Below are 21,109 nucleotides of genomic sequence, written 5' to 3' on the forward strand. Positions count from 1 at the left end.
AGCAGGCTGTATCTTGACACTCCCCATAGTTCTGGTGGCGTCAAGATACACTAATACTGGATTCGTCCTCCTGGTTGGTTAGTTTGTATCGTTTGACGGATCGCTTGTTTTTACACTTCTGCTATTGACTTGACTTGTATGACAAACCTTTTAGACCGCCTGCAGACGGGCGGAAATTCCGCAGCGGGATTTCCTGCGGAATTTCCGCCCTTGGAAGCTGTGGTTTGGGCACGCAAAATCTCGCGGGGCAAACAAACCGCAGCATGCGAGCCCCGCACAGAAACGTCACTCACCGGCCGCCGGCTCTGGTCTGCGCATGCGCCGACTGCCCGGCAGCCAGCACATGAAAGATCCGGAGCTGCGGGGCGAGGGTGAGTACGCGCTGCTATCTGCATACTGGGCTCTGCTATAGCCTGAACTCTATGCTACCTGATCTCCGCGTACCGTTCCTAATACATTATAGTGACTTTCCCGTGCTCGGCTGCTCCTGACCCCTGTATGTACTATTAGGCTCATTTAGCGGGACCCTTGCTATGCACAGTTAGGAGCATCTAGGTTGGGGTCCTGCTAAGACTCATAGACTAGTTTCAGACAAGGTTCATTTTTGCACCTGTCTTACGGGTGAGTGTCCCGACCGCGGCTCTACGGACCTGAGCTCACAGCAGCATAGGGGACAAAAGAGGATAGGGCTGGAATGGGGGGAGGGCAAGGCCCCCCTAAAATGGAAGCCCACCATGACACGAGGGGGGGAATAGCCGGAGTTAAAAGTATTCGGGGAGTATGGGGTTAATTTTGTTAGTTGTGGGGAGAACTTTCTAGAATTAGGGGGATAGCTGTGGGGGATTGGTGGATAAAGAAAGGGGTGGGGGAGTATTTAAGGAAAGGGGGAGTGGCAGCGGCACCTTTTCAGGGAACACGAGAGAGTCCCGCCCGCCCGAGGGTTTGGGGTTGGAATTGGGGGAATATACCGTTTGTCATGGCAGCTTGGCGGGTGGGGGGTCCTTGGAGTCGGTGGAAATGGGGGGGGGGGAATCCCTCCGTGTTAAATTTTGATGTGATCTGGTGCAGGTGACGTGGCTGGTGAGGGGGCGGCAGTAGACTCCCTCCGGCTATAAGTCACAATAGTGGTTGCCAGCCTTCGGGCGGCGTGGTTGGCCCCTGAACCTGTAGTCCGGTGGGGGGCAGTTGTTGCATTTTTTCCCAGTTATGGTTGCACCAGATCTTTGTGACTCCAAGGACTCCCCCTCGTTCATTGTTCATTTTATGTACTGTTTGTTAATAAACCGGCTGCTGTGGCCAATTTAGCAAAAGAAGAAGGAGTGGTGTTGTTATTGGTGGTAAGAGGGGTGGTGGGCTACAGCGAGGTATTCTGGCCTCCACGGGTCATGTAAAAATATGCTGTAATTTGTTTTTTTTTTCCTTCCTCTGGATCAACAAGAGGGGTAGAAACAGGCTGAACTGGATGGACATTGCCTCCCTTCAGTCTAACCTACTATGTTACAACTGTCTGACACCGACTGTAGAAATACAAACTTCAGGTTTTGATGCAACTCGCACTAAACTATTGCCGGAGTTTCTGACTGCATCCACCCTCCTCACGCTGCCAAGTTCCTGCCCTGTGCCCAGATTAGCGATGGTTTAGCAAACTTGACCGACTGCCACCAGAAACCGAAATACAACTTGCTATTTGTGTCCACAATGATGTACAAACACGGTGCTCAAACAACAAAAGCAGAAAACACCTCCTGGTGAGCGGGTGAAGCAGAGCCGGACACGTAGCTGCGACTACACCACTACCACACTACAACACGTTATTACTGCCGGTGTTCTGCCTAAGCACTGTGTTTTCATTAAGGGAATCATGAGTGCAGCTCTGGAGTATAATACAGGATGGAACTGAGGATAAGTAATGCATGTATAAAGTGACTCCACCAGCAGAATAGTGAGTGCAGCTCTGGAGTATAATACAGGATGTAACTCAGGATCAGTACAGGATAAGTAATGTATGTACACAGTGACCCCACCAGCAGAATAGTGAGTGCAGCTCTGGAGTATAATACAGGATGTAACTCAGGATCAGTACAGGATAAGTAATGTATGTATACAGTGACTCCACCAGCAGAATAGTGAGTGCAGCTCTGGAGTATGATACAGGATGTAACTCAGGATCAGTATAGGATAAGTAATGTATGTACACAGTGACTCCAGCAGCAGAATAGTGAGTGCAGCTCTGGAGAAGGTTGGGTGTGTGAGAGCTCTGCAGGATCTAGGGTGTGGTCACCAGTAAGAGGAAAGCTTACCCAGCCAAGTCTACAGGTGCTGGGCTTGCTCCAGCCATGGAGTCCCAGACCTCCTCCCTCCGGCTTCGGTCGGGGGGAGGGAGGACTGCACCCCAGGAGGGGAGAACACCTGGTCAGAGTGGCAGCAATGTCACCCTGACTCCCCTGGAGGAGCCCAAGAGGACCCGCAGCCAAAGGAAGAGAGTGGAGGACCATGCGGCAAAACAACGTTTGCAGGCAAGTTGGGCTGATCGCAGGGAGGGCGAGTCTGTAACGGATGTGGCATCACGCATTGCTAAGTATATGAAGGACTTTGGGCATGTCGGGAGGCAGCTGACTAAATATAGGCAGGAGCTGCGCATTGCCCGCTATGATGCGAAGAGGGCCAGATCCCGTACCAGAAAATTGGCCATATCGCGGCAGATTGAAGCCTGTGAGGAGGCCATTGAGTTTTATGAGGAGGAGAGGGAAAGGATTCTGGAAAGAAGTGGACCTTTCAAAGAAAAACTGTTAAATGATGAGAGGTTCAGCAAAATGGCGTCAGTGAGCAGCGCTGCTATTAAAGAGCGCTCTGCCAGGCGCTCAAGCAGCAGCACGGGCGAATCTGACGGTGCTCAGGATGGGCGAGCTGGGTGCTCTGGTGAGCAGCAATTTTCACTGCCAGGTGGGACTACTGGGCCCAGCATCCCAGCTGAACAGGTGAGCCTGCCCCTCACATCGGGCGAATCTGACCTGGAGGACTCTGATGACAGCTGCAGCAGCAGTGGAGAGGGGGCGCTGATAATGCGGCAGATACAGCTGCAAGAGTCCCCAGAGAGGCTGCAGTCCTTCTATTTTGGGAATGATTGTCCCCCGGAGACCTCAAGCAAGAAGAAGAGGAAAAAGGAAAAAAAATATATACAAGAAAAGTTCGTTTATGTCACCAAGCACTCTGGTTTGGCTGCAAAGTCAGACCAGGATGGTAACCCTGAGCTCCTAGTCCCGGGCTCTGTGGTGAGTCCGGTGCAGGGGACTGGGGAAGAGAGGGTTAATGCGGCCCAAAACTCCAAGTCCGCTTGTGCCAGTAGTGGGCATGGAGGAGTAAAGGAGGTAGATAAGAGTGTTGGGAAAGCAAAGAGTCGCGGCCAGTCCAGAGGTGCTGGTGCTGTCGGTCATGTCCCAGTGGGAGGGAGGCGTGATCCGGCACCAGGTCCCACCTGTGGTGGCCTGGCTGTCCCCCCTGTGTCCCTAAAGCGCCTATCAGGTGCAGAGGGGGCGCAGTGGGTGGTGGCCGGGTCTACCGATCCTCCTACCCATGGTAAACATGCTCCTGTTCCTGGAAGGGAAGTTGAAGGAACTACAACTCCCAGAGTGGCTAAGGTGGGCGGAGCTACATCCACCAAAGTAAGGAAAAATGTTAAAAGGCCAGACACTGAATCCTCTGAAGTGCATCTCCAGCCACCCACTGGAGGTGCCACGGACTTGCCCTCTGGGCAAAAAGAGGGTAAAAATAATAAAGGTCCTGGTCCAGCAGCTAATGGAGAAGTGAGTGAGGTAATGGATGTGGCTGTTGGTACCCCTGCTGCCCCTGTTCCTGCTGCCCCTGTTCCTGCAGGAACAGGTGTCCCTGGTTCCCCGGCTAGTATGCCACCTCTTGTACGGGAGGGTGGGGCTTCGGAGGGTAGTCAGGGGGTGGGTCAGGATCCAGTCGCCCCTCCAGCGGCGACAACATCTGGTAGAACTTATGCCAGTGTCGCCGCTGGAGGGAGGGGAGAGGCGTCCTCCTTGTCTTTGGGCTCTGGGGACGGCATTTTGCAACGGCGCCTCCTGGAGGCCTTGAGGAGGGGGGAGAGCTCGATGAATGTAGGGGGCAGAGTTGTGGATTTGTCTCTCTGGGTGGAGAGACATGGTCTTGGTGCCTTCCAAGAACAAAGGGGGGAGACCGTCTGGTCCCTGCCGACAACCGGGCAGGACATTGGCCGTAGGAATGTGGCTCGTCTTCAGTGGAGGGGCAATGACGCGTGTCCATCCAGGGGTAAGGTGGTGGAGCTTCTGCTGAAGATGGGTTTCAGGGCAAATGACATCTATGCCCTGATCCATCCTTACGGCACGTCTGAGTTCGACATCAGCTTTGTTCGCCCAGAGGGCCTCGAGCTCTTTTGGGGGAACTACGAGTTGATGAAGGACGAGCCCGGCTGGCGCGGTTTCGCTGCACAAGTGGTAACCCGCCAGACTGGAGTCAAGAGAGTGACCGTTTTGACTCGTAACGAGTCCCTCTCTTGTTATGATATCATGACTTGGATAAGTCGGTACGGAGAGGTGGTGGATATGCCCAATAAGAACCGGGATGAACACGGCATCTGGTCCGGAGCCTGGACGTTTATGGTGAAACTTAAGCGTTCAGGGAATTCGGTGGCCCACATACCATCCGCGGCCTTCCTTGGCAGGGATCGTATCTTGGCCTTCTACCAGGGGCAGCCGAAGCTCTGTCACAAGTGCGGCGACCCCACACATTTGAGTGCAGCCTGTAACATCATCAAGTGCGCTCTGTGTGGCGAGGTAGGTCATCTTGCAGCATCTTGTACAGAGATTAGGTGTCACCTGTGTGGTGACCTCGGTCACCCATTCAGTCGCTGTCCGCGCTCTTTCGCCAATGCGGTCATGGCCCCAGCGGAGGAGAGCCGTGAGGTTGCTTCTGCAGGGGAGGGGACCAGCAGAGGCGATGGAGCCCAGGAGCCAAGGAAGAACAAACATGCTGGGGCAGCCAAGCTGAGGCGCCAAGAGAAGCGCGGAAGGGGCAGGGAGCTGGTGGAAACCCAGGTGGCAGGTGGGTCAATGCTGGCCCCTGCTCCGGACGCAAATCATGTGGCTGAGGCTCCAGGAGACAGGGAGCTGGATGAGGAGGTCAGGAGGATCCAAAGGGAAGAGGATGCCACTTATTCAGATTCTTCCCACTATGAAAGTGTGGGTGAGGGCAAGGATGAGTGGCAAAAGAAAAAGCGCAAGCAGGGCTCCAAGAAAATGAAAAAAAGGGAAGGGAAATCTTCCCCTGCAACGGGCCAGGTGCAGGAAGGCAATCCAAACTCTCCTCTTGTTGGGCTCTCCAACAGGTACCAAGCTCTCTCGTCCTCGGAGGAGGCAGAGGGAGAGGTGCCCAGGACAAGCGTGGGGCCTACAGGGGGTGCTGAGCCTTCCTCTTATGGGGGTTTGGTGACCTCCAGGGGGAGGGCTGGCCCAGAGCCCAGTGGCAAGGAGGACGAGGTCGAGGAGCCCCTTGCCATGGACCTTTCAGTGTCCAAGAAACGTGGCAAGGGGTCATCCTCAGACCCGGATGAGAAGGGGGGTGGGAAGAAGAAAGCCATCTAACTCAATCACCAATGATGGCGGCACCCGCTCCGTTGACGCTGGCATCCATTAATGTTGCCAGCATTAAATCTGATATGGCTAGATTTGCGGCCTTTGATTTTCTCGGCCGCGTTGAAGCTAACATTTTGTTTTTGCAAGAGACCAGGCTGCCAAATTTGGCAGCTGTGCATAAGGCAAGGAGGGAATGGAGGTCTGGTCCATCTTACTGGTCTCTTGCGGCCGAGCCATATAGCGGAGTGGCGGTACTTTTTACCGCAGCGGTTGAATGCCGACGGGTTATCGAGTTAGAAATAGGGAGGTGCCTGATCCTGGATGTTCTCATGAAGGGACAAGAGCTTCGGCTAATCAACATCTACGGTCCCCAAACCAAGCGGGACCGCAAAGATCTCTTAATAAGGATCAAGCCGTACCTTTTTACCAGTCGGCAGGTGATCTTTGGGGGTGACTTTAACGCAGTCACGAGGACCCGTGACAGGGGAGGCTCCCTAGGCAAGCTGACTTATGATAGCGTCGCGCTTAATAGCATAGCTAGCGAAGCTCGCCTGGTGGATGTCCACATCCGGCACACCCCAGGCCACGCGGGTTTCACCTATTATAGAGGCGAGTGCAGGTCTAGAATAGATAGGTTTTATTTGAAGGAGGAAGCCATCTCTTCACCAGTTTCTGCTGTTGAGGTGGAATTCTCCGACCACTGTCTGATTTTGTTTTCCCTGAATGTTGCAGAGACCCCCCGGATGGGTAGAGGCTTATGGAGGCTGAATTCATCACTCCTGGAGGAAGCAGAGATAAGACAGTCCTTTGAGGATTTTCTGCAGAGCCAGGTACCATTACTGGATCTTTGTAGCAGTAAGTCAGAGTGGTGGGAGATGTTCAAGATCAGGGCTGCGAGGTTCTTCCGCCAGCTCTCTAGCCTCAGGAGCCTGAGTAAGTACCGTCTTTATCAGGGCCTGAGGAGGAAACTCGAACATCTCGTCTCGACTGGAGGTAGCCGCGAGGAGATCTCCAGAGTGAAGTCTTTGCTCAAAGGGTGCCAGTATAATAGGCACGCATCTTTGGTTTTTGAGAGGGACTTCGGGAAGTACCACTCAACTGACCCTTACAGAAACTGCAAGATGTCAGTGAATCGTAAAGTTGTCACTGGACTGATCGACGGTACGGGATCTCTGAACAGGTCCAGATCAGGGATTCTGGAAGTCATCAGATCCTTCTACTCGCACCTTTTGAGAAAGAGGGATCTAGATCGAGATGTGATGTCGGCTTTCCTGGCTGAAGCTGTCCCTGAGCCAGGGGATGACATCTCCCTTAATGTTTTGACAGAGGAGATCAACATAGAGGAAGTTAAACTGGCGATTGATGGGCTTGCGCTCAAAAAATCGCCAGGACCGGATGGCTTAACATCTGAGTACTATAAGACCTTTAAGGACCTCTTGAGTCCCCTCTTGACTGAGGTTTTCAATGAGTGTCTTTCCTCGGACACTCTCCCAAAGTCAATGAGGAGGTCGGCTTTGGTCCTTCTGTCAAAGGGTAAAGACTCGAGCCGTATTGAGAACTGGCGTCCCATAGCGCTTCTCAATGCGGACAGGAAGGTTCTGGCAAAAGTGCTGTTTAATCGGCTGGTCAAGTTTGCACCCCGGCTCCTCTCGGGCGCCCAGCATTGCTCTGTTCCAGGCCGTAGCACCTTTAGTGCTGTTCTAGGTGTCCGGGAGGCAGTGGAGCAGGGTAGGGCTGGTCACTGGGAGGGGTACCTGCTGTCCTTGGATCAGGCCAAAGCGTTTGATCGGGTTAATCACGAGTACCTCTGGTCTGTTCTTCTGAGATATTGCCTGCCAGTGGGGTTTGTCAATTGGCTCAAGACATTGTACGCGGGGGCTGAGACTTTCCCGCTACTGAACGGTTGGGTCGGCCACCCATTTGAGGTTGGGTCTGGCGTCCGTCAGGGTTGTCCTCTGAGCCCCTTGCTGTACGTGTTTGCCATTGATCCTTTCCTTAGGATGATTGATGGTGGGCCTATGGCGGGGGTCGGGATGGATCGGGCGGTGCCGGAAGCCACCCTCAGGGTGGCAGCGTACACTGATGACGTCACCGTCTTTGTGTCCTCGAGGGGGGAGGCAGAGTACGTGATGGCAGAGGTGGATCGCTACTCGGAAGCATCTGGGTCCGGCATCAACTGGGATAAGTGCGAAAGTCTCTGGTTAGGAAGGGGAGATCCTACATTTAGTCTCCCGGACACCCTTCCAGTGCCCCAGGACTCGGCTAAAGTTCTCGGCATCAAATTTGGCCGGGGAGATTACCCCATGCAAAATTGGGTGGTCAGGCTCGATGGTGCCACTCAGAAGGTGGCCCAGTGGAAGGGTTGGTCTTTGACCCTTCGGGAAAGGGTTAACCTGATCAAAACATACCTGCTCCCTTTATTCATCTACCTGGGCAGCGTATGCATTTTGCCAGAGCCTCTCTGGACCCGGGTCTACAACCTGTTCTTCCTAATGTTGTGGGGGAATAGGTTGAACCTGATCAGGAGAGATGTCACGTACCGCACGAGGAGACTAGGGGGGTTATCTATGGTCAACCCCGTGGTGTTTCTCGTAAACACCTTTGTTAAGATCAATATAGGCAACCTCTGGCAAGAGAGGGCTCCTCCGTGGGTATTCTCCTGTTGCGGATGGCTTCGGCCTTTCTTCCAGGAATGGGAGACTGGAGGGCGAGTGAAGGATCTTCGCACGTCGCACGGGCATCTTCCGGCTTACGCTACCGTGGCTCTGAAGATGATACGTCGGTGGGGTCTGGGGATGTGGGAGATCAGAACTCTGTCGAGGAAACACCTCGATAAGAGGGTTCTGTTGACCCATTTCCAGAAGCCCCTGGCGCTCAAGGACTGCCCAAGTCGGGACCTGGAGGGAGGGTTACGTTTATTGAATTCTGACAGGATCCCCTTGAAGTTTTGGGACTTGACTTGGCGCTGTTTCCACGGGAGACTGTATGTAAGGGGCAACTTGAAGAGCAGGCCTCTGGTGGATAGGGGTTGCCCCCGCCAGGAGTGCAGCAACGTACTGGAAAGCATGGAGCATTTCCTGCTTCAGTGTCCCTTTAATACAGAGGTGTACAAACGGGTGGGAGCCTCCATTGGTTGGCCCAGGTTGGCACGCCTCTCGTATGCGGAATGGGTCTATGGGGCATTCGGGGACCTTGGTGGCAGGGACCGGTGCACTTTATTCTTAGTCAGCCTAGTGGTCAGGTTTCACATTTGGAACGCACGGTGTCTAGTTTCGACGGAAGAGAAAATCCTCCCCGCGGATGAGGTGAATAGAAACATCCTGGGTGACCTGGTGAAGGTGCGCTCTCTGGATTATGAGAGGTTGGGCACGACTAAGGCCTCTCTCCTATGGAGAGGGTTTGTCTTTCGTTAGGGACAGTCTTCTTATTGTTAGGGTCTTTGTAGGGACAGAATAGGGAGAGGTAGGGACAGTTTTCTCTGAGGGTAAGTTTTAGGGAAGGAGTAGGGACATTGTAGGGACAGATTAACTATAGGGATAGTTTTTCTCTATTTGGTCGGTGCCCGGCTTTTCATATCCAGTCCTGGTGGAGGGCTGAGTGTGACACTAGTAGAGTTTTTGTTTTCGGTCAAAGATCAGGTATGTACGGCTGCAGGTAACTGAACCTTAGGCTTTCGGGTATTAATATGTAGTGTTGGTTTGTAGTTGTATAGTATAAGAGATGTTATATGTTATGTTTTGTATATAGGGTTAGGGGTTCTAGATAGGTTGGGTGGGGGTTTATTGGGGGGAGGGGGGGGGATTTATGCCTCAGCCGTAGCTTGACACGTCCCGGACAATGAACACTGGGCACGGACTGTTGGTGCGGGCGTGGCCCTCAGGCTGCGGCGGGCAGGGTGTGTGTATGCGGTGCAGCTCGGCTCGTCCTGGACATAGACATTGAGCACGGACTTGGGATGCAGACGTGGCTCCCAGGCTGCACCGTAGGGGGTTGTTTGGGGGTGTGTGGTGGTTTGGTCTGGGTATAGGGTTAGTTTAGGATTATGTAAGGTTTTATTCTTTAGGTGGTGGGCATAAAAAATAAATAAATAAATAAATTAAAAAAAAAAAAAAAAAAAAAAGGGCATTGGGTTCTTCTTATTATTGTTACTTTGTTATTGTTTGCATTATTGTTATTATATCATTGCTTCGGTTATTAGTCAAGTTTTCTTCTTTTTTTGGTATTTCAGGCTGGATCATGTGAGTTAGGGATGTTTTCTCACATGTGGGTATATTATATGTAGTATGAAGTGTATATGTATTGGTGAGTGTAGTTTTGGAGTGCAGGTTGGTGTAGTGTGCGGTGTGTATTGTTTGGACCAGATGGACCTTTTGCTTTTGTTCCTTTGTCCTGCAGTAAGGCAAAGTACAGATAACACAAGTGATCATTTGTTTTGGTTTTATGTTTATGCCAAGTGAGCGATATTTATGTTCTGTTTATTGTTATGTTTTTCACTTTTATAATAAAAGATCTACAGGATGTAACTCAGGACCAGTACAGGATAAGTAATGTATGTACACAGTGACTCCACCAGCAGAATAGTGAGTGCAGCTCTGGAGTACAATACAGGATGTAACTCAGGATCAGTACAGGATAAGTAATGTATGTACACAGTGACTCCACCAGCAGAATAGTGAGTGCAGCTCTGGAGTATAATACAGGATGTAAGTCAGGATCAGTACAGGATAAGTAATGTATGTACACAGTGACTTCACCAGCAGAATAGTGAGTGCAGCTCTGGGGTATAATACAGGATGTAACTCAGGATCAGTACAGGATAAGTAATGTATGTACACAGTGACTCCACCAGCAGAATAGTGAGTACAGCTCTGGAGTATAATACAGGATGTAACTCAGGAGCAGTACAGGATAAGTAATGTATGTACATAGAGACTCCACCAGCAGAATAGTGAGTGCAGCTCTGGAGTATAATACAGCATGTAACTCAGGAGCAGTATAGGATAAGTAATGTATGTACACAGTGACTCCACCAGCAGAATAGTGAGTGCAGCTCTGCAGTATAATAGAGGATGTAACTCAGGAGCAGTACAGGATAAGTAATGTATGTAAACAGTGACTCCAGCAGCAGAATAGTGAGTGCAGCTCTGGAGTATAATATATGATGTAACTCAGGATCAGTACAGGATAAGTAATGTATATACACAGTGACTCCACCAGCAGAATAGTGAGTGCAGCTCTGCAGTATAATACAGCATGTAACTCAGGATCAGTACAGGATAAGTAATGTATGTACACAGTGACTCCAGCAGCAGAATAGTGAGTGCAGCTCTGGTGTATAATACAGGATATAACTCAGGATCAGTACAGGATAAGTAATGTATGTACACAGTGACCCCACCAGCAGAATAGTGAGTGCAGCTCTGGAGTATAATACAGGATGTAACTCAGGATCAGTAAAGGATAAGTAATGTATGTACACAGTGACTCCAGCAGCAGAATAGTGAGTGCAGCTCTGGAGTATAATACTGGATGTAACTCAGGATCAGTACATGATAAGTAATGTATGTACACAGTGACTCCACCAGCAGAATAGTGAGTGCAGCTCTGGGGTATAATACAGGATGTAACTATCTGCTCAATTTGCTCTAATACGGCAGATTCTTATGCGTAGCAGAGAATCCTTTAACATGGTAACATTGTGTGTAAAAGGCCATTTACATTCATACGAATGAAAATGCACAGCCATGGTTTCCTATTCATTTACTTTTTGTTTGTCGCTCACTTTCAACCAGCCTTAAACTCCTCACTGGTTCGCTCACTTCCTGCAGTGTATCGCTCCCCGCTGAGTACTTCACATAGATTTGGAAGCACTGAGCATGAAGTCAGCGATGGTCTGCACGAGCGCTAACAGCTAGCGGTGATGTCGCCTGCTTGTGCAGACCGTTTAGGCGACAGTTGGCCCTTGTAAATGGCGCATAAGGCTGGAAAAATATCCATGCCCATCCAGTTCAGCCTATTAGCCCCCAATGTTCATCAAGAGGAAGGCAAAAAACACCAATGAGGCAGAAGCCAATTTTCCTAATTTTCTGACTCCAATCTTGCAATCAGAATAATCCCCGGATCAGCGACCCATTTTAGTAATCAGTGATATAACATTCCATTTATTTCTTTAGTTGCCCCCTTTGTACCCGCTCAAGCTCTGATATGTCCTTCTTGAGTACCGGTGCCCGAAAGTGTACACAATATTCCATGTGTGATCTGACCAGTGACTTGTAAAGAGGAAGAACAATGTTCTCATCATGCACCCCTAGACCTCTTCTGATGCCCCCCATGATCCTATTTGCCTTGGCAGCAGCTGCCTGACACTGGTTGCTCCAGTCCTTCTCCACTTTGGTGTTCCCCATTGCTTTCCTATTTATAAATGGAATATAGCACCAGGGTTTATCACAGCTCTGCAGAAAGAACCTCTCATAGTAGCTCATCTAAACTCTTCAGGGCTCAGTCACATGGGTGAATGGGTGAGTGCTGCCTCTGATTGGCTGAGCGCAGGCACCAATCACAGGCAGCTCTCAGCTGTCATTCAATAGCTGAGAGCTGCCTCTGATTGGTCACAGTACTCAGCCAATCATAGCCAGCCCTTTCAGCAGGCGTGGATTTTAAATCCCCGCCTGCTAAAAGCTCTTCATAGCAGTGCAGGAGAAAAGCCGGCTGGACGCACCTGAGCCCTGGCAGCTGCAGAGAGGTGAGTATAGGTTTTTTAGAATTTTTTTTACACATTTTTGGGATGCTTTTCAGGGAAGGGCTTATATTTTAAGTCCTTCCCTGAAAATTACTGCAGCACTTGCCGGCAGCATATTGCTTTCTATAGAGCTGGCTGTATTGCCATCTCCATTGAATTCAATGGGCAAACATCGCGATCCTGTCACATCTGTAGCAGAGGATCGCGATGTTCTCCGTATGTCAATGGGGCCGCCGCAGATGCCGCCGGCCCCACTGACCACAGGTTATACCCCTGGATGTGACAGCATCCAGGGGTTTCACATCCAGGGAATCCCCTGCTGCAGCTGTCACAGCCACAGCAGGGGATAGCGGGCTGTGCTCTTCTTGAGCGGATCAACGCTCCTAGGTGCGGTTTTTCCTCCCTGACGCCCGCTTCGGTCACACAAATTTTTGAATGCATCAGTTATGCGCAAAAAAAAAATTGTGCGTCAAAACGCCCGTGTGACTGAGCCCTCATAGTAGCAAATTTGGATATTTGTGGGATATTTGTCAGTTCCATGCCCAAAATAAACAGAGATTCCACCTGCAAATGTAGATAAACTCTGAATCTTTGTGATTTGGCAGGCGCCCCCTGTAGACTGCTGGCAGGTATGACATTACTATATATCCGAGTCCTGCACAAGTCCAGACTTGGTTTCTGCAGCCTTCTTCTAGTACATATACTGTAGATTCCTATTTTCCCCTTTATATTGGACTTTCTACTTACTTCTCCTGGCGTTGTGCACCCCATAAGACAGAAGGATCTTGCAGCAGCCATAACAATGTCTTTCAGGTCTGGTGGGGGTTTGGATAAATTAAAATCCATTTGCACCCCTCCTGTAAAATCCACAAATGCTTCTGAGATGAATCCCCAGTGCAGATTCTTGTAGGACCCTCGAAGCCTAAAAGCATGAGAACAGAAATTTAAAGGGGATGTCGGCCATTCTCCCCAACAAAATCAGCATGGGGCTCTGATCTGCCCCGCAGAATAAAGCTTAAAGCAGAAAAGGCCTCTCAGCCATCTCTGGTCCAGCGGGACGGTCCCAGATTTGGGGTGCTGTCCCAGAGTCCTGAGAAGCATGCTGGATGTCTCAATATCAACTATCAGCAGGTCAGCCGAACGCGGATATAGCTAGATATAATGGTAAAGCCGGGAGCCCGGGGCTTGGAATAGGCAGGCATGAGGCATATTACCCCCGCTGCACCAAGCCGCAGACCCCACAGACCGGGCGAGACCTGCAGAGGCGTCTCTTCCATTTATCAGTTATTTTAAGTTGTAAGACCTCTTTGGGGGCACTTTTTTTCTGTGTGGGACCATTAAAAGGCAATCTTTAGTATTTTTGGGTGGCATCACTGGGGGCACTAAGGGGGCATTTGTGTGATGGTTACTAAGGGAGCATTCTTAGGTGCACTTTTTCTATGTGGAGGCACTAAATCAGAATGTTTACTGTGTGGGAGGCATAACTGGGCGTACTAAAGGGGCCTCATACTGTGGTGGGGGCAATAAGGAGGTATAATTAGGGGCACTTTTTCTATGTGGGGGCACCAAAGGGGCATCTTTACTGTGAAAGAATGCTAAGTAGACATTATACTTTGGTGGGTACACTAAGGGGTGTATCCTAATTTGATAGGGGTATCATGATGTGTGCAGGAGACACCATACTGCGGTAGGGGCACTAAGGTGGCATCTGCGTGGCGGCACTAAGGAGGCATCACTAGGGGCACTTTTTCTTTGTGGATGCACTAAAGTTGAATCTTTACTGGTGTGGAGCAGAAAAGGAGGCAACATATGTGGTGGATGCACTAAGGGAGTGTCATTTTTCGGTGGGGGTACGAAATAGACTTGATGATGTGTGCAGGGGGCACTAATAGGTACATTCTACTGTGGTGGGGACACAAAGGAGGCATCTATGTGGGAACACTAAGTTGCATTTTTTTCTATGCGGAGGAACTAAGGGGGCACTTTTTTATGTGGGGGCGCTAAAAGTGAAATCTTTACTGTAAAATGGCACTAAGAGGGCGTCATAAGTTTTATCGGGAACACCAAGGCGGCATCATTATGTGTGGGGGGTGCACTGATAGGGCATAGGGGCATCACTACTGTGAGGGGTACATGAAGAGGACATACTTTGTGAGGAGGACAGTAAGAGGGCATCATTACTGTTTGGGTTTCACTACAGGGGCATCCTTACTGTATGGGGGCACTAAGGGAGTATCGCTGTGAGAGGGCACTCCTAATGTGTGCTACATAAATATGACACTATAAAATACATGGGGGGCACAAAGGTGTGCTATTAGTGAGTTAGAACAAAGAAGGGCACTATTAGTGTGGGGGAGCACAAGGGGCAGTGCGCAGAATTGGGTGGGGTTAGAGTCGGGCTTAACACTTATAAAAGTTCTTTCTCTTTTCATTCTCTGATAGTCTGGGGGGTACGAGGCTGCCTACAGCACAGTGCAGTCGGGGAGCATATTTGGTATTTCAGCCGCACTTAAGCGGCGCTGCTGATTAGAGCCACCTGATTGGCTCTTCGGCACCACGTGACTATACTGCGTGCACGCGGATTGCCTTAAGCAGCCGTGCACTACACACTACAGTTAAGCAGCCGTGCGCGATGAGCCGTGCTAACCCTAACCCTAAACCTAACGCTAACCCTAAACCTAACCCTAAACCTAACCCTAAACCTAACCCTAAACCTAACCCCAACCCTAAACCTAACCCTAAACCTAACCCTAAACCTAACCCTAACCCTAACCCTAAACCTAACCCGTAACGCTAAACCCTAACCCCCCACGGGTTTCGTGAAGTAGCACTCCTGCACATCTCCAAAGGGGGGTCTGTGCACGGCTGCTTAAGTGTAGTGTGTAGTGCATGGCTGCTTAAGGCAATCCGCGTGCACGCTGTGTAGTCACGTGGTGCCGAAGTGCCAATCAGGTGGCTCTAATCAGCAGCACCGCTTAAGTGCGGCTGAAATACCAAATATGCAGCCGGGGGGCTGGACAGCAGAAGTCAGCTATTTGTTGCAGAGTCTAAAGATAGGGTAATGTCTTCTAAGAGGGAGATGTCCTGGAGTCATAAGGCATTTATGAAAACAAGCGCATGTAATCATCGGACGTACTTCGCATACGCTTTCTCCAATAGAGATGGCCAAAACTCATTGTTGACACGCGGCTGCACCGACAAGAATCTTCCATTGAGCATCGGCAGTCGATCGTCGACAACCACGTCCACCCATTCGCCGTACTGCCAGAACTAGGAGAGGAAGAACAAGATGCATACAATGTAGTCTAAAAGTGTGGTGGGAACAGCGCCCCCTATAATGGCAGTCTGGCTGCGTGGTCTGCAGCGCCCCCTACAATGGCAGTCTGGCTGCGTGGTCTGCAGCGCCCCCTATAATGGCAGTCTGGCTGTGTAGTCTGCAGCACCCCCTATAACAGCAGTCTGGCTGTGTGGTCTGCAGCGCCCCCTATAACAGCAGTCTGGCTGTGTGGTCTGCAGCGCCCCCTATAACAGCAGTCTGGCTCTAGTCTGCAGCGCTCCCTATATCGGCAGTCTGGCTGTGTGGTCTGCAGTGCCCCCTATAACAGCAGTCTGGCTGTGTAGTCTGCAGCGCCCCCTATAACGGCAGTATGGCTGTGGGGTCTGCAGCGCCCCCTATAACGGCAGTCTGGCTGTGTGGTCTGCAGCGCCCCCTATAACGGCAGTATGGCTGTGTGGTCTGCAGCGCCCCCTATAACAGCAGTCTGGCTGTGTAGTCTGCAGCGCCCCCTATAACGGCAGTATGGCTGTGTGGGCTGCAGCGCCCCCTATAACGGCAGTCTGGCTGTGTGGTCTGCAGCGCCCCCTATAACGGCAGTCTGGCTGTGTGGTCTGCAGCGCCCCCTATAATGGCAGTCTGGCTGTGTGGTCTGCAGCGCCCCCTATAACAGCAGTCTGGCTCTGTAGTCTGCAGCGCCCCCTATAACAGCAGTCTGGCTGTGTAGTCTGCAGCGCCCCCTATAATGGTAGTCTGGTTGTGTGGTCTGCAGCGGCCCCTGTAACAGCAGTCTGGCTGTGTAGTCTGCAGCGCCCCCTATAACGGCAGTCTGGCTGCGTGGTCTGCAGCGCCCCTATAACGGCAGTCTGGCTGTGTAGTCTGCAGCGCCCCCTGTAACAGCAGTCTGGCTGTGTGGTCTGCAGCGCCCCCTATAACAGCAGTCTGGCTGTGTGGTCTGCAGCGCCCCCTATAACGGCAGTCTAAGCGCTGCGGAATAAGTTGGCGCTATACAAATAAAGATTATTATATTATTATTATTATCTGGCTGTGTGGTCTGCAGCGCCCCCTATAACGGCAGTCTGGCTGTAGGGTCTGCAGCGCCCCCTATAACGGCAGTCTGGCTGTGTGGTCTGCAGCGCCCCCTATAACAGCAGTCTGGCTGTGGGGTCTGCAGCGCCCCCTATAACGGCAGTATAGCTGTGTGGTCTGCAGCGCCCCCTATAACGGCAGTCTGGCTGTGTGGTCTGCAGCGCCCCCTATAACGGCAGTATAGCTGTGTGGTCTGCAGCGCCCCCTATAACGGCAGTATGGCTGTGTGGTCTGCAGCGCCCCCTATAACAGCAGTCTGGCTGTGTGGTCTGCAGCGCCTCCTATAACAGCAGTCTGGCTGTGTGGTCTGCAGCGCCCCCTATAACGGCAGTCTGGCTGTGTGGTCTGCAGCGCCTCCTATAACAGCAGTCTGGCTGTGTGGTCTGCAGCGCCCCCTGTAACAGCAGTCTGGCTGTGTGGTCTGCAGCGCCCCCTATAACGGCAGTATAGCTGTGTGGTCTGCAGCGCCCCCTATAACGGCAGTCTGGCTGTGTGGTCTGCAGCGCCCCCTATAATGGCAGTCTGGCTGTGTGGTCTGCAGCGCCCCCTATAACGGCAGTATAGCTGTGTGGTCTGCAGCGCCCCCTATAACGGCAGTATGGCTGTGTGGTCTGCAGCGCCCCCTATAACAGCAGTCTGGCTGTGTGGTCTGCAGCGCCTCCTATAACAGCAGTCTGGCTGTGTGGTCTGCAGCGCCCCCTATAACAGCAGTCTGGCTGTGTGGTCTGCAGCGCCTCCTATAACAGCAGTCTGGCTGTGTAGTCCGCAGCGCCCCCTATAACGGCAGTCTGGCTGTGTGGTCTGCAGCGCCCCCTATAACGGCAGTCTGGCTGTGTGGTCTGCAGCGCCCCCTATAACAGCAGTCTGGCTGTGTGGTCTGCAGCGCCTCCTATAACGGCAGTCTGGCTGCGTGGTCTGCAGCGCCCCCTATAACGGCAGTCTGGCTACGTGGTCTGCAGCGCCCCCTATAACGGCAGTCTGGCTGTGTGGTCTGCAGCGCCCCCTATAACAGCAGTCTGGCTGTGTGGTCTGCAGCGCCCCCTATAACAGCAGTCTGGCTGTGTGGTCTGCAGCGCCCCCTATAACAGCAGTCTGGCTGTGTAGTCTGCAGCGCCCCCTATAACAGCAGTCTGGCTGTGTGGTCTGCAGCGCCCCCTATAACGGCAGTCTGGCTGTGTGGTCTGCAGCACCCCCAATAACGGCAGTCTGGCTGTGGGGTCTGCAGCGCCCCCTATAACGGCAGTATAGCTGTGTGGTCTGCAGCGCCCCCTATAACGGCAGTCTGGCTGTGTGGTCTGCAGCGCCCCCTATAACGGCAGTCTGGCTGTGTAGTATACAGCATCTCCTGACTATCCATCACTGCCCCGTCTGTATAATTCCCTGTATGTAGTTATTTTTCCCCCCTGCTGCTCCCTCAGTCCGTTTTCCCAGCTCCGTTGCCCTTAGCGCCCCGCCACGTGGTATATACCTACATGTTTACACACCGGGCTCCGCTCTTGTAATTTGCGCATTGTTTGGAATACATTATCCCGTATAATCCCGGTGTGAGAGCAAAGAAAACTCTATCAAAGACGGGATTAGGGAGATGTAGAGCAAAAAGAGCACCTGACGAGGCTCCTGCGGGGCGCACAGCTGTCCCTCATACGGATATTCTGCATACATACCAGGTGATACATTGTTACATTATTACATTGTTACATTATTACATTGTTACATTATTACTGCATCATTTCACATTCTTACTAATAATCTCACTGAAATCGGTTCTCTACTTCACTACATCTCAGAGTCGGGTAAGATCGCCTTCTGAAAGGCCCCAGTGCCCTTGGGGTGGCTTGATATACTACCTGTCAGATCGCAGTATGTTGTAATGCTATAGCATACTATACTGCAATGCTATACTGCAGGAGCGATCAAAGCATCACAATTTGTTGTCCCCTCTGGGGACTAAAAAAAAATAAGTAAAAACAAGTTTTAAAAAGTTTTACTAATTATTAAAAAAGTAATAAAAAGTTGAAAAAAAACCCTTTTGCCATATTTATAATAAATGAATCTAAATCATAAAACAAAAATACATGTTTAGCATCGCCACGTCCGTAAATATCTGATCTATCAAAGTAGCGCATTATTTACCCCGCACTGTGAACGTTGTAAAAAAGAAAGAAAGAAAGAACGCCAGAAATGCGCTTTTTTGGTCACCCTGTATCCAAGAATAAAATGCAATAAAAAGCAATCAAAAAGTCCTATGTACTCCAAAATGGTAGCGACACAAACTGCAGGACGTCCCGCAAAAAATGAGCCCTCGCACAACTATGTTGACAGAAAAATGAAAAAGTTATTGCGCGCACAAGATGGCGGCAGAAAATAATTTTTAAAAATTAAATATCATTGGAAAAAAAATACAAGTAGTACAGCAAAAAAAAAAAAACTACAACTCTGTTTGGTATCATAGTCATCGTACTGACCATTAGAAAAAAGTTATCACGCGATTCCCGTTGCAGTTTGTGTGCCGTAGAAACAAGATGCATCGGAAAATGGCGGAATTCCATTTTTTTCCCATTTTTCTCTAGTTTTTCAGTACATCATATGATACTTTATATAGCACCATTGAAAAAAACAAGTCGTCCCGAAAAACCCAGCGAGGTCGATGGATAAATAAACAAGTTACGACTTTTTAAAAGGAGGGAGGAAAAAACGAAAATGGAAAAACGAAAAAAAGCTTGCTAAGGGTGGATTCAGACGACCGTATATCGGCTCGGTTTTCACGCTGAGCCGATATACGGTGTCCTCATCTGCAGGGGGGAGGATGGAAGAGCCAGGATCAGGAACTCCCACCCCCTCTCCGCCCCTCTGCCCTATTTGCAATGAAAGGAGGCGGGATGGGGGCGTGGCTAAGTTTCAAGAATTAGTCCCGCCTCTCCCCATTGCAAATAGTGCAGAGGGGCAGAGAGGGGGCGGGAGCTCAGGTCCTGCTCCTGGCTCTTCCATCCTCCCCCCCCCCCTGCAGATGAGGACACCGTATATCGGCTCGGTGTAAACTGAGCCGATATACGGTCGTCTGAATCCACCCTTACTAAGGGGTTAACACTTTCATACAACCGTTGCAAGAGATCCAAATACATTGCATCTTTGCTTGCAGGCCACGGGTGACACACAGCTTTTCTGTATTTATTAACAGATAGCTGTGCACAGAGCCGTCACCAACGTGTCGGAGACTCGGACCACTTAGCCACAGCCTAATAGAAGGCAAAGCAGTCGTGTTGCAGTTTTCAATTGGCCGCGACTCGCAGATCACAATGGATCCACAGGTTTGTAATTAATTGTAATCTGCGTGTCAGTCGTGGCCACATTGCGAGGTCACAGCGCTACACCACGATCTCGCATCCCAGCCAATATCGCCGTGTAGCACCTTAGTCCACTTAATTCTTCCAAAAGATATCTAACAAGCATGTTCACCTCTTACCCTGAAATGAAAAATCCCGGCGTACTTATATGTGAACTCCTGGTCGTTGGGAATAACATTATCCAGAAATTTCCGATGCATAGTCAAAGCCCCGACGACAGAAAGGACCCAGCAGTCTCCTGCAGAGCAAAAAAGAAATCTTGTCATGATCTGAATTTTTGCTTACCAGCACTAGAAAACGCACAGCTGCTAGACTGTAGGTGCCCAGGGGAGCTGCAACAGTCATAGGATTACATGATAAGAAATGTTCTGCTTCTAGTCACCAATAGAGGGAGCTCTTTACCTTTAGTTCATAATATGTATACAATGAGCTCCCCCTAGTGGTGGCTCTAATTCACTGTAAAAGAGATGTAGTGGCTCTCCTATAATCTGTTGTAATGCTGGAGTTCATGTATTTTGCTTTATTGATGGTATGAGCATTGTGCTATTATTAATTGTGCTATTTTTACTGATGATGATGACTTATTACTATTATACACATATTAGAAGTAAAAGCATAACATATTCCTACCTATTTCTCCTTGCATAATGTCAAATCTGCTGGCACCATCTACCAGAAAGCGGGGATCTCTCTGAAGCTCCTGATAATAGAAATCAAAATGTTGGAGATAAGAACAGACCAGAAAGAAGACCGAATTATAACTCCTATCTATTTATGAGAGAAGCCAAGTCAACAAGAATAAGATTATACAGTATACATGTCTCTGGATGCAGCAGTAGCGGCCAGTCCAGGTATCTGATGGGTTTCATCTCAAACACACCTGATGTAACTATTGAAACGCTTGATTAGTTGCATCAGGTGTGCTTGAGGTAACACTTGATTTACAAATATGAGCTCTTATGAAGGATTCTATTCAGGGGGTGAGTAATTCTGCAGTAGTCAGTAAAAGTGACACTTTGTGGTGAATCTGGAGAAATCACTTGTTTTA

The 21,109-nt window shown here is 50.4% G+C and overlaps 1 protein-coding gene across 1 annotated transcript in view; it reads right to left on the reverse strand.

Annotated features, from left to right (window-relative positions):
- LOC136620387 (calpain-13-like) overlaps nucleotides 1–21,109 on the reverse strand; it is a 139,757-nt gene that overhangs the window by 71,327 nt on the left and 47,321 nt on the right. The window contains exons 3-6 of the mRNA XM_066595122.1: nucleotides 20,692–20,761; nucleotides 20,181–20,299; nucleotides 15,491–15,624; nucleotides 13,102–13,276 (exon numbers count right to left, since the gene is read on the reverse strand). Of these exons, the coding sequence (XP_066451219.1) occupies nucleotides 13,102–13,276; nucleotides 15,491–15,624; nucleotides 20,181–20,299; nucleotides 20,692–20,761 (498 nt within the window). The remainder of the gene's footprint in view (nucleotides 1–13,101; nucleotides 13,277–15,490; nucleotides 15,625–20,180; nucleotides 20,300–20,691; nucleotides 20,762–21,109) is intronic.

This window comes from Eleutherodactylus coqui, chromosome 3 (assembly GCF_035609145.1).
Source record: "Eleutherodactylus coqui strain aEleCoq1 chromosome 3, aEleCoq1.hap1, whole genome shotgun sequence".
Classification (NCBI taxonomy): domain Eukaryota; kingdom Metazoa; phylum Chordata; class Amphibia; order Anura; family Eleutherodactylidae; genus Eleutherodactylus; species Eleutherodactylus coqui.